Source organism: Poeciliopsis prolifica, unplaced genomic scaffold (genome assembly GCF_027474105.1).
Source record: "Poeciliopsis prolifica strain line A6 unplaced genomic scaffold, Auburn_PproV2 SCAFFOLD009, whole genome shotgun sequence".
NCBI classification, from domain to species: domain Eukaryota; kingdom Metazoa; phylum Chordata; class Actinopteri; order Cyprinodontiformes; family Poeciliidae; genus Poeciliopsis; species Poeciliopsis prolifica.
Window position 1 is genome coordinate 11,322,309 of NW_026562384.1, and position 13,950 is coordinate 11,336,258.

Sequence of the window (13,950 nt, forward strand, 5' to 3'; positions counted from 1 at the left end):
TAAACTGGTGGAAGTTCTTAAGTTTTGATGCATTTATTGGGTATGGAGAAAAAGTGAAAAATGCTTTTTCCGATTTTGCCCCTCAACTCTTCAATCACAGCCAAAGTAAGGTTATACACAATGAGAGCTGCATCTAGACATAAAAGCCAGCTAAACCTGTGTAGCCTGCTGGTCTGAACTAAGTTTTGCTCTACTGAGCCACATAAGTATTTTGGCTTTAAAAAATATTGTGTCAGTAAAAAAAACAAACACCCCCCCCCTGAAACGTCTAAAAATGAAAAAAAAAAAATCATGTATCAATAACACTGCAGAGTAATTTTCCATATCTCACTGCACACATACACTCACAAAGAGGAGGCTTTCCTGTTGGATACTGGCAATCAACGTTGGAAAAATCTCTCTGGAAACACTGGAGACTTGGAAAATCCTTGGATTTATCTGCAGAAATAATCAACTCCACTGTTTATTCATTCTTGTGCTGCCTTTTGGCCATAAAGTTACAAAAGGCCAGACTGCAGTGACTGGATAGTATTTCACAGCACAATGTGTTTACAGGAGAGGGAGAAGCAGAGCTGCAAAAAACATGTCACAATCAATTTACTGAGAGCCCAAAAAAAGATCTATTAGTAAACAGGAAAGTATGTGGGTAGAAAATATCACCAGGCAAAAACAAATAAATAAAAAAATAAAAATAAAACACAAAACAGAGCGGCCACTTTAATTTAAGACATTTTAATTCAAAATTACAGAAGGAATGTGCATTTTCTTATTGTGTAAAGCAATTGCTGAAAAAAAAATCATTAAAATTATTGTGAGTTTATTGAGAACAATATATGTTATAGAAAGACCAAAAAAAAAAAAAAAAAAAAGGTACAGAAAAAAAAGAAGTAACTCAGGCAGAATATTCCAGTGGTGTTCTGATGTTCCTATTGTTGGAAGCTTACAATCTAGTGCTGCCTCCCTGAACACAGAAAATCATTAACACAGCAGTTACATCGGTTTAATTACAGCAATGAGATGTTTTATGCAGGTGGATAGTTCCTGTTTCAAGATTAAAATAAAGCACTAGCTCCAGATTCAGACATTATCATGACCTTTAAGTGCCACTTTCTCCCAAAATAAACAACCCTCCCCCCTCCAAAAAAAAAAAACATTCATTTTCACAGAACATACCATTTCAGTGCTGCACTGACTGACTTATAAAAAGCTGGGCTGCAGGATACATTGAAGGATTTGCATAGGAGGAGACGCTGCACTGAGCAGCTGACATCACCTGGCGTGCTTCCTGTCAGGTCTTACACCAAAACATCATGGCAGCATGTCTGCTCAAGGCTGCAGAATACAAACAGGAGCGGGGCCAGACATCCGGAGACGACGGCTGCAGTTCAGTGGGAGAACAGACAGACTAACAAGTGAACACAGATACTTGTCTCAGCAGTTTCTGGGCTGTTTTCCAGTGTGCTATACTCTCAGCAGAAAGACCACAAGATCATCATTCATGACGGCCCGGTTGGTATTGTACAGTAATTACAGATGGCAACACGCATGTGCACGCAAACACTGAAACTTGCAAGCAAACACACACACACACCGACACACACGTGCATGCAGATTTGTGCACACAAAACTAAATATAAGTGGATAATTTCACACAAGTTTTTCTTGTATACAAAAAACAGAGGAATGCAAACTACTCTGTATGAAACCACACTTTGAAAAATATTTTTGGTTTCCATATAAATTCACTGCTCATTACAGTTTCGGTTGTGGTCTACATTTTTATTTGTACAAAATAACCATTTGATGCTCACCATTGAGATAAATCCTGTCCACAAAATAAACTCAGGTAAAGGCGTAATGATCTGGTCCACTTGCTCTCTGCAGTGGGAACTACACCAGACTACATTAGCAAATGAAATTATAAGACTTGTTGGCACTTCAATAAAACAGGTGGACAAAGTATTACAGACACACAGTATCGCAAAATGTTACAAAGAAGTATGTTTTACCTTGTTGGAAAAAAAATAGGAAGTTTCTATTGTACAGACGTTCTGGAAATAAGCCGTAATTTCTGATAGGAAAATCCTGACATGAAATAAAAGGAAGTGATTCAGTCCTGAGGAAATCTTTGGGAAACACCCTTTGATCAAAACTTTAACCTTTAGGTACATGCTGATGAAAGAAATTGGCAAACATTCAGAAGCTGATGCTGAGCCGAGAGCCTGGCCCTCTGGTTCTGCCTCTCTCCAACTCAGAACAGGAAAGAAATCCTGAAAATAATCCATGCAAGCAAAGGGATCAAGAAAATACCATGTTGCTGTTGGCCTCTGGATTGGATAAAAATCTGTTTTCAATATATATATATATATAAAAAATTTAACTTCAGCACTTGGAGGCCTAATTAGACCGAGAAGGAACAGGGTCCAGTAGCTCCTCCAAGGATTCTGCTCCTTCTAGTTTTGGCTCCTCCTTTTCAGACTTTGCCTTCTTTTTGGGGATTTTACTGGATGAAGTTGTGTCTTCCTGCATCAGCTCTTTGGCCAGGATGTTGGTCACTGCATGACCAGCTCGCCGGTGGTTGGCTGAGAAAGGAAAACAACAGTGAGATTTAAAAAAAAAAAACAACCTAAATCTCTATTTATACTTAATAAATGTGAAAATCCTAATGGAGTGATATGACATTGAATAAGCTGATGTTTTATTGCAATTTTTTTTGTCTTTTGAAATATGTCTAAGTCCTCTCAATTCAATAGCTAATTTTCTCTTGAGGTGTAAAAGGGGTGTTTGGGGGGGCAGATAAAAGTCTATCCTTCTTGCTCCTTTTCATTCATTCTTTTAGTTGTTGAATGAACTATTCATATTTATTGAGTAAATGAAATAAAAAAAATGAAATGGAAAAAAAACAACATTAAAGGGTGTTCCCCAGGGTTCCTAAACATTTTTCCAATCGTATAGGAACCCGAGAGGTGCACTGTATTCAGAGATAACTTAAAAGAGCAGGTCAAAAAGAAATTTCACAACTCAACTTAATCTAAACAGACAGAAGCCCAATATGGTTTGTATGAGAAGCACATGAATGTAATATAACTTAGTGCTATTGTTAGATCAAAGTCAATCTGCTCTTCATGCAGTGAAGCAAAATAAAGGAATAAAATGAAATAAGACAGAAGTGGGTGAAGAGAAAGTGGAGTTGTTGAGAGGAACAAACAGAAATGATGTATGCAAAATCCAAGAGGTAAGGCAGCGGGTTTAAACAGAAGGATGATTCATGCTGTGGGAAGATTAAAGACAGAGGGATGAATGAAAATGAGATGGAAATGGCTACAGAGACTTGAGTCAGAGAAGGAACAAGCTGAGAGGGATGATGAGAGCTGACAGAAATAATTTTATAAAGAGAATAAGTATGACGGATTGGACCCTGAGGATGCCGTCTTTTTATTCATCTACCTGCTCACAGTTATCTCCTTACATAGCAGCAGCTGCCTTATCGCTCCTCTCCTCCGCCTATTCTTTACCGCTCTTTACTCTTCTGCGTAGGAGTACAGCTGTAAAGCAGCAGCCATTTTGAGCTATATAGGTCAGTGGAAGACTGCTCTTGTGTGTTTGCTGTTATTTTACACCAGGTGAATGTTTAGAGGTCTTCACTCCTCACACAAACAATGCAAAACCAAAAAGCAAACATCAGTCCTATAAGTAAAAATAGGCATGCAAATGAACCATGGTTTAACAAGCAACACGGCACACAAAAAAAAACTCCACACAGATTTACCGAGCACGGTTCCAGAACTAGCTGCGACAGAGACAAAACCGAGTCTACAGAAAGAGAGGAGGAACATGTATGAATCCAAAGCTGCAAGTTTTAGGCCTGTAATCTTTTTTTTTATGTATATACATATATCAGTTTAAATAAACAGCACAACAGCTAATGTAGCAACAATCACCTTCCTGTGGGAAACAGCTTTCTCCCCCATCATAAACACTCTCTTCTCTCATTATTTTTAGCCAATTCAACCCCTTCCTACTCATAAATGTGCTAATTAGAAATTATGCAAATGACCCAAAAACCATGAGAAACGGCACATGTTGGTGTGGCTGACTTCATGTGCGACGAACTTGTCCTACATGTTGAAACCCGTTGAGAAAAAGTTCTTCAAAGGCCGTCATAGCATCTTCTCTTCTTTCACCCTCCTCCTCTTCTTCCTCTTGAGCCGAGGAGGAGAGGAAGAGGAAGCAGCATGGGAAACAGACACATTCAGACAAAAAAAAACCTGATGTTTCAATGGAAGAAGAGAAATATGACGATCTGAAATATGTTGAAAGTATTTTGGTGTTTCTCTCAAATGCATTGAGGCGCTGAACTTTAACAGAATATTACAATGATAAGACATACAGTCGTAACCTAATTTACATTAAGTGGTTCACACTTACATAACACAGAGGAAAACAAAAAGACTCAGACTACAGCTAGTGTTTTGACTGGTTTTCAATTTCAGACATTTCCCAACATGGAAAATGTCTGAAATTTTCCATAGAAGCAACTATGTGTTGCTGTCAGGACTGAGACAATTTGAAAAAGCACCAAAAGGAAAATAACACTAAATTATAAAAGGGAAATCGACTGATTAGTTTCAAATATGTCGCCTAAAAAATAATGTATTAGCTGCTTTTTCCTGTGGTGTTACAGCTCAAACTACTAAGAACTGAGTCATATTCCAAACATTAAGATTATGTTTTAACTACATAAATTCAGGTTAGGTTATTAATCAACCTGTAAAAAGAAGAGGCATCTAAACTGAGAAGATAAACTACATCTTGACAAATGTCAAACTTTATTCAATTACAAAACCATTTATGGGTCTTTCACTATTATAGAACTGTAATACAAAACTCTTTGCAGTATTTCATCATGCATTGCTAAACAAGGTGCATGCATTTTGAACATGGTCAACAGCTCGGATGTGGACTAAATGTTCCATGCAGCTGGCACATTTGCAGGATCTATTGGGCTGATGAAGGCTGTTGATGGTCTGTTTACTGATGAATGTTTGCACACTGTAGGGAGCTTTGTGGCACAAAAAGCCGAGTGAAAAAAGTCTGCAACACTTTACACTGCAGGAGACGGTCTAATGAGCACCTGATGAGAGAGGTTGTACAGGATTCTGTACAATGTCTTGTGATTCTTGCGTTAACTAATACGGATCTGGATGGGAGATGCTCTGCAGCTTTGTGCAGGTAGGCAATAGTACTCACAGTTTTTAATTTTTTGTCTTCATTTTTAAATGATGCTTCCAGATCTCTCAATCTTTTTACAGCGGTCTTGGGCAACATTTCCTCAGCCTTTCTTAAAGCGCTTTTGAAGTTTTTTCTCCAACTATTGGCTCCTTTTTTACTCAAATTCTGTTCGGTTATTTTCAGAGAGGTTTGTCTTGTTTGTTGAACCGGTTAAATTTGATAGCGGAGTCATGCAAAAATAAAACAAAAACAAAAAAACAGGGAACTTTTACAAATTTGTATTTTAGCTTCAACTGGGTGACTTCTTTGGAGTTCCAAAGGAGCTAGAAGCTGAAAACATTTTAAAAACCAAACAAAAAGATCAGAATCTTCAAAGGCTTTTTAAAAAATGTCTTACTTCCCCACTTTTCAGACACGTTTCTGTGTTGCAGGTATTTATAAGAATTTTTAAAAAACTTCTTCTGTCCCCCAATGTTCTATTAATGTCTTAAAAACAAACTTTTCAGACATGTTTGTAATTCAAGAACAAAAACCACTTTAATAGATTACAGGAAAGTTAGACTTCTTGGAAGTACGAGGGAATAAGATGTGGTTTAAACCTCTGTTTTGTATTGTGCAGACTGTTTACGGCCCAGAAACACACTACAACATAATGATGGTGATGCAGCTAAGAGAATGGTGTATCTGCAGATGCGGGCAGAGCTTGGTTTTCATTTTACCAGGGACACATACCTCCCTCCTCAGGCTGCTGTGGGTAATACACTACTGCTGTACAGCTGAGGATTGTGGGAAATAGTGACGTCATCGAGCACCACTGCAAGCCGTTGAGGAAACTATTGATGCTGGAACATTATGCATTTTCTGCCACTGGGGTACATGGTTGCATTTCATTGTGTTTGTGGGTATTAACACATGTGATGTCACTGCTTTTTCAGTCACAGCTTCATGGATGATCTTTGTCTAGCTGGACAACGATCAGCTAGATCAGCTTTACACGTCTGTATGGTAGCTGGTGTTTGGGAGCATCTGTGAAAGCATTCCTTTAGAAGGTCTCTCTATTGTTGATATGCTGTTTATCTCCTCTCTGTTGTGATTGGTACTTTGTCAGGAAGTCGCCTATATCATTGGATGTTGCACTGAGGGTCATGACCCAGCAGATGGGTCTACAATGTGTTTAGACACAACATTCCTCCACTTAATTTATCCTAAACAGGATTCTTATTTATTCTCATGAAAAACTTCCAAGCTTTTCCAGACTCAAATTGAAAAAGTTGAGACTTCTTTGTGTTTACTTTGTCATAAATTCTTTGTTAACTTTGGTATTAATATTCTAAAAACTTCTAGAGTACGCATGCTTGTAAAAATATAAAAAAAATAAAGCCAAGAAAGACACAAGAAAGGAAATAAAGGTTAGACATAAGAAAGGAATGGAGGTAGGACAAGGATGTGAAGGTAGGAGGTAGGACAAGGATGTGAAGACATCAGAAAAACATAAAAGGAAGACACACAGGCAAATATAATAGAGTCAAGGCATCAGGAAGGAAGGACAAAAGAAAGAGGGAATGGCACAAGGTAGAACAAAAAGACGGAAGGGCATTAGGAAGAAGAAAAAGAAAGAATGTAAGAAAGAAAAGGAGGATAACATTTAGATAATAGAAATAAATACAAGTATTAATCCATGTACTTTTTAACTTTTTCCCACACTCATCTACACTTAAATAATGCTGAAAAAGCATAAACATCCTGTATGAACACATAATTGATTTTTCAGAGCTGCTTTTGTCTGAATGTATATAAAAATATCAGAAACATTTAAAAACTAAAGATTTGAAGTTGATAGCTGAGATGTTTTGCATACAAATCGCCCATCCTCTAATGGGCGTTCAGCTTCATTCATTTGCATGTCTTTGTATCGGCATGCGAGCATCTGGCGTGTGTGTGTTTTGTCTTTTTGTGCTTTAGAAAGGAGGGGGTGGCAGACAGACGGAGTGGAGGCAGCTGAGGATCCCACATGCACACAAACCCAGATCAGAGGTACAGGTCAAAGGTGAGCGGGCAGATTGCCTCCACTGCCTCGTGGCTCACCATTCAGTAAAACCACAGTGTTACAATGAGCATGGCGACACACTCAACAGGCCCTTGGTGGTCTTTTGTTGCTCAGCAGTGCCGTTTGCAGTCACTGCAGTTGTGAGTGGTGGATGCAAAGGGGAGAGGAACTCTTCACATACCAACAGACATTAGAAACAAAATGAAAAATATCCAGTCCGGATTCATAAGTTTAGAGTAACAATATGTTGCCATTGTTAGAAAGATGCAAGCCCTCCAACTATTCCAAATGAGGCACAACAGTGAGGCAATATGATTGAAAAGCAATTGCATGTTTTTAACAAAATGGTTACTTTTATTGGATTAATTGATATAAGGCATAAACTACAATTAGCTCCTTTAAAATAAATTTTCCAAACACTTTTTAAAAAATGTATTAATAATTGTTGTTTTAATAGTTGGGGGTCGGGACATGTACTTCTTTACAGTGATTAAAATAATCAGGATTTAATCCAGGGGAAAGACAACTCTGCCCGGAAATGACAGCGGTAGATGGTCAAATATTTATATTAGTCTAATGTTATTATGTGAAGATGTCTGCCTTCTTTATAGAAAAGCTTAAACATTCATTTCTGTAGCAGAAACAAGTTGTAAATCCTGGAGCCCATCAGTGATGTCACTTTAGTCTTGGCTAGAGCTTTGACTTTAACTAGTTTGCCTCCATTTGAGAAATGTCATCATTTGAAACATGGAAAAAGTGACAAGAATCAATTTTAAAAATATCTGAAACACTCAACTTCCCTTCAGGAAATCTTAAATAAATACTTATTGGGCCTTTGGAAACTGCTTGTGTCACATATGATGATGAGAAAATTCTGCACCATCAAGGATTGCTTTTAGCTTCAGGGTCAAGCAATTAGATTGCAGTAAAACCATTCACTGGTTATATTGGCCCAGGGGAGAGATGCATATTATGTTTCACAATAGCAGGGTTTGGAAAGGATGAGTAATCGCATGAAATGAAAATTAATCTCTTATGAGCTGTCAATGCTGAGGATGTCCCAACTTCACAATGATTTTCAAAAGGATTTTAAGTAAACAATCCTGAGTGATCCAGTGACAACAAAGCTTTTATATTAAGTTGTTGAAATCTACAAAATCCACTCACATTCCGCAGAGGAAGCAGCCAAGGCTTAAAAAAAAATAAAGTATATACATATTTACAGATATTGCCAGATATGTGTCAGCACAGTGAGAATCAAGATAAATCTCATCCTTCAGCTTCACTAAATAAAGTCTTCTGACTCAACTCATCCAGTAAAACTTGCACACACCCACACAAAAACAAAATTCCATCCTCTAGTGTTGGTGAAGCGGTTTTCTGGCCTCATGCCTTCTAAACACAACATGGGTAACTAAAAACATGACCTTTAAACATGGCTGAGGATAACATAAACTTCTCACAAAGACTGTAAATAAACCACAGCCCAGCTTCAAAAGAGTCAGAAAACTCTGAACTTGGGAAGAGTAAGTAAAAAGGACAGTGTGGAAAAGGAGACATTCAGTCGAACACTGCGCAAACTTTCCAGATCTGTTACATTTCTTCCATATTCACTGAGACAAAAGTGTCTTCCTCCTATAATAAGAGAGGAAAACTTGTTTCTTTCTCTCACTGAAATGATCACAGTTTCAGTGTAAAGGAGTATTAGGTGCCCAAAAAGTGTTGTGGATGACTGAGTGAACCCCACACTGGGCCCCAGTTTCTTTTTTTTCTTTTCTTTCCGTTCTCTTCTCCCTCCAGTTTGCCCCATTCTTTTGCCTCAGCAAATTTGGAAGAAATGCAACAGCACTGTTTATTACAGCAGAGCTTTCTGCACTCAAATATATCCTCACTGAGGTCAACTCAGGACCACAGCATGAGTTTCACAACTGCAAGAGCAAATCAACAACAATATGTAAACACATTTACAGATTAAAATGAAAGCATAAGAAAGAATGAAGTTTAAAAAAATTCAGATCACAAGAAAAAAAGCGACGCAGTTCTCCCCTCTAACTTTGAGCTACCCTGCGCTGTAGCAAAGCTTCACATCTGGCTTCTATTGAGGGACAGATTGGGTTGCACACACTCCTCTACAATTTGAGAACAAAAACTAAACTGCATGTGAATGAACACACACACCATCTCCTTTGCTTGCCGTTCATGGCCACTGGACATCATCTGACTTGTATGGTAACACATAGCTTGTCTGAAACAACAATCAGGTTTAGTTGTTGTCCAAAGTGTGTTCATTGTTGATTTCACTGATGTGGTCTGACCAGAAAGCCATATTGCTGCTCAAATTTTTTGGATAATTGCTTAGAATAAACAACCAATTTGGCAGAATAAATCAGCACTATGCTGAGTCTCGTTGGGCCTTTTCAGAATTAATTTAACTCTTTCAGAGTTATTTCAACAAGAGATCAAGTAGTTTTAATTTTTTCAAGTGTTAAAATTACCCAAACTCTTATTGAAAGAACTGAAAGAGTTAAATTACCCGAGAAGGACCACATAGACTTTGCAGAGTGCTGATTCAGCTCTGCAAAATCAATATAAATCTGGCTTAGTTGTATTACATGTTTTCCTGGATTTCTCATTTTTAAACAGTGGTTAGGACAAGTTGGTCTCTATCTCATACTTCTACACACACAAATACTTCAAGCACATTAATATTTGAAATGTCAAGAATTGTAATGCTGACTAAAATATATTTTTTAAATTTTGAAATCCCCTTCACTGAATGAATACTTTTAATTAAAGGACGGATTTTCAAAGACATTTTACTAATTAATGTAGGACAGAATTAATTGTGCTTAATGTAAGAAAGGAAGTCTTACTGTAAATAATTTACAAAAAAAACTAATTTCAAAACAGTAAGGTTTTGCCAAATAAAGAAACAATTACTTTCCAATCTGGCACAGTAAGCATAACACTTTATAAAAGAAAAAACTTAACATTTGTAACATGTGTGGCTTATTTCTTACTCCCTGATGTCCTTCTACTTAAGTTTCCACTCACATTTTGTTTGGTTCTTTCCAGAGTTTTAAATCTCTATTTTCCTATTCTATGACCACACCTTTATAATTCACCACACTGGATTTTTTGCTGCCCACACCCACTCGTGGCTTTACTTTGTTGTTGTGCTTTCATCTGATGCCACTGGCTTTGTTCTCTGCTACTACATCCCAAGAATTGAACGAACCCGTGCTGCCTCTGAGGCATGCAACAGAGATGGAGAAGATAAACAAATCTGTTGCTGAGTGTTGAGACAGACACACATAGTGAAATGAGGGGAAATAAGCAAATAAGTCCCAGATGTGGCATGCGTTTCTGACCGGTAGATCTAAAACACATCTGTTTGAGAGGACAGGAAGCTGAAAGACCACCATGTTTTGTGAGAATAGGTACCTGCTTGTCGAGGTCCTCGCTTCCTTCTGAAAGCAGCACCTGACTGCAGCGCCTCCAACAGGCCATCCATGATACCAGTTTCATCACCCTCTGTAAATAAAAAGAAAACACAATGTCAGAAATGCATCAACATATTTTCAGTTATCTTAAGTGGATGTACATGGAAATATCTATCTATTCTCATAAAAAAATAAAAAAAAAACCTAAATCAGAGGATTAGTATAAATCAGCACCAGTTTTCTTTCCTGATAATAAAAGATTGTTTTTGCTAAATTATCTGGGTTGTCATTTTTCTTACTTGCAAACACATACATAGAAAATGGATATATGTTCCCGACATGTGGTGGTTTTTATTAACCCAGATAGGCAGTGACCCAGTTAAGCGGTCACTGCTAAAAGCTGTATGGTTCAGTCAGAGGAAGCCATCTTTTGAAAATATATAAACCCCCAACTAAAAAGACACACCCCGAAAGCCTCAATTACACTTATGTGTAATTGAAGCCTACATTTGAAATTTGTACTGACTGAATATAAATCTGGAGTTTGTGGATGTTTGCTTGTGTCATCTGTGATGGTGGGCTTTGTTTGTTTACATCCTGATCCTCGGCACAGCCTCTGTGTCTGAGGACCATTACCAGACAAAAGTGCTTCATACCTTTGTCTGGTTATGTGGTGCCCACTGTGTGCGTGTGTGTGTGCTTCATGGGCAGCAGTCGGGGGCAGAGTTTAGCACACAGACAGATGCTTTTAATTACGTCTCTGACTCTGAAAAGGGACAAATGGTTCTGAAAAAGGGGCAGTAGGCCTTAGGGTTAAAGGTTTATGCCGTCACCTTCCCAACCCCCAAACATAGAGCACATGCCAAGCTCACACAAACACACAGCGTTTAATCCTGCAGTAAGCCATGCACCAGATGGTCTGTGGTGTCGCCTGTCATGTCTGAGAAAGTCTCTCTGTAAGGCTCACTCTCTGAGTCTTACGTGGTGCACATACACCCCTCAATGTCCAAGAGCTGGAACTGCACCAAAAGAGCAGAAAAAGAAAGCAGGCTGCAGTTTTCCTCTTCAGGGTGAACACATCTGGCATATTTCTACTTACTCTAATCACATGGTTCGCTTAAAGCAGTCGTGGAGGCACAGAAACACACAAACCTACTTGTGAAAATAAACTGGAGACACTTCTGAGGTCAAACAGTAAACTGGCTGTTTACTAGATATGCTTTTCTTGGTCTCAAGAAACACCCAAAGAAAACTAAAAAAGATGTAGTGAGCCCATGCTCTCTTGCACTTTGTTTTTCCAGTTATAGCTGACAACATGGAGTATTGGATCTTTTAAACTGAAAACAACATTTGAACAAAGTTCAACTTGTTAATAATAAGGTTGTAAAGTGTGAAAACTTTCCAGGATTCAGCCACGTTGGAGAGATCATGGCAAGTTAGTCAGGATTAATGTAGATAATTATATATGTTTAAAGAAATTTGTTTTGCGATTAGATGTTGAAAAATACTTATTAAATCAATGTGGCCAAAAACAAGGTGGCCTCTCATACATAAACAGCAGAGTGCATGAAACAGAGTAGCAGCACTTAGAGCAACAAGATGGTAAGACGGATTAATTAGTGTAATAGCATTAGAGTGTGACTTTTTAAAGCTGTCTATCTGGATCGGATCTGCTGAAACCCACACACACGTTCCTGTGCAATAAATCCACCCACCCACTTTTCCCCTCCTCTCCACACACAAATCCTCAGATACACATTGCACAGTCTTTTGTTAAGTAACAGCACCTCTAGGGGATGTTCACACAATTGCTAATGAAAATATTAATGACATAATTTACTAAATAAAGTAGACTGCAAACAAAAAATATAACATATTTTGAAAAACACGACAGCTGAGAGATGGAGACAGGATTTTTATTTTTCTAATGTGCTAAAACAGAATCCCCCTTTCAGAGCATCCCAGTGTGAGGCAAGCCAGGCTTATCCCATTTCATCCTCTCATATCTGATGCTTTTCTCCTATCTTCATCTTACCCTCTTTTCAAAGCGGCAACACAGCCTAATCTGCAGCAAACCATCTGCTGCTGCCCTGCTCTCCTCCATCCCCTCCCCCACTCACCCCGTTGATGCTCTGCTCACTCTATTGGTGGAGTGTGAGCACTCCCAGTGGCAGTTCCCATACCAGCACTTGAATTTGTTCAAACCACATCAGCACACACCCTTTAACAGAACACGCGGCCTCCAATAGCCTTTTGCAGACACCACTGACATCTAGTTGTAAATATACGGTACAACAGCTGTCAGATCCAATGAGTGCAAATGTCACATTTTTAGTCCAGATGGAGAATGTGAATCTTTGGATGTGGCATCAAACTCTGGACCCTGCTTACCATTCTGACCCCCAGGGCCTTCAGATATAGCCAAAACACACGATTAGATAATTTAAGTATGTGAGGAGTATGTGAAGAATGAGCCATTCACAGCAGCTCTTGGTAACTATCGTCATGTGTTTAAACACGTGCAAACTGAGTCACATAGGAATGAGAAGGCCACAAACTGCAAACACACACTGACCTTTCCCGAATTTTTACAAGCATTTGGGATTTACACACAGAGACCAAAAAAAAGACAGAAGCATTAAGTGAAATCATCAGACAGTGACAGCATGTGAGATAGACAGGAGGAACAGATAAAAGCAGAGAGAGTGTTAAAGACCAGCTACTGAAAGGACACTTTGTTCAACTAAATTTTAGTACAAAGGTAATAAACAAATGCAAATCAAAGAGCAGGTGTGCACATATCAGACTGATTTGTGTATGGTTGAATTCACATAGGGGGTGTCGAATGACTCCAGGCTACAGGCGCAGTCAAATGTGCCACCTGTATGTAAATGATCCCTCACTCACACACACTTGTGCTTATCTTTCAAGTTCTATGAAGTTACTATAGTGTGCTTCCAGAGGATGACAATGAAATGTAATCACTATCAGCAACAAACGTTTCAAGTTTTTCAACATGGAAGAAACAATATCCAGAGTAGGGCTTCTTTTAAAGTAACCTTTACATGAATGCCAGAAAAAATAAATAGGAGTCAAAAAAAAAAAAAAAGATGACATGCCAGATGGGACATGGAGGGGTAGGTCAAACTCCATAAAAAAAAAAAAAAAAAAAAACTTTTGTTAAGCTACAAACACAAAAAGTAACTAACCACTTGTATTATCCACCAG

General features: G+C 38.3%; 1 protein-coding gene across 1 annotated transcript in view; it reads right to left on the bottom strand.

Annotated features, from left to right (window-relative positions):
* Positions 1–300: 300 nt before the first annotated feature.
* LOC129363024 (protein diaphanous homolog 1) overlaps positions 301–13,950 on the bottom strand; it is a 41,200-nt gene continuing 27,550 nt past the window's right edge. The window contains exons 10-11 of the mRNA XM_055034919.1: positions 10,724–10,813; positions 301–2,582 (exon numbers count right to left, since the gene is read on the bottom strand). Of these exons, the coding sequence (XP_054890894.1) occupies positions 2,398–2,582; positions 10,724–10,813 (275 nt within the window). The 3' untranslated portion in view covers positions 301–2,397. The remainder of the gene's footprint in view (positions 2,583–10,723; positions 10,814–13,950) is intronic.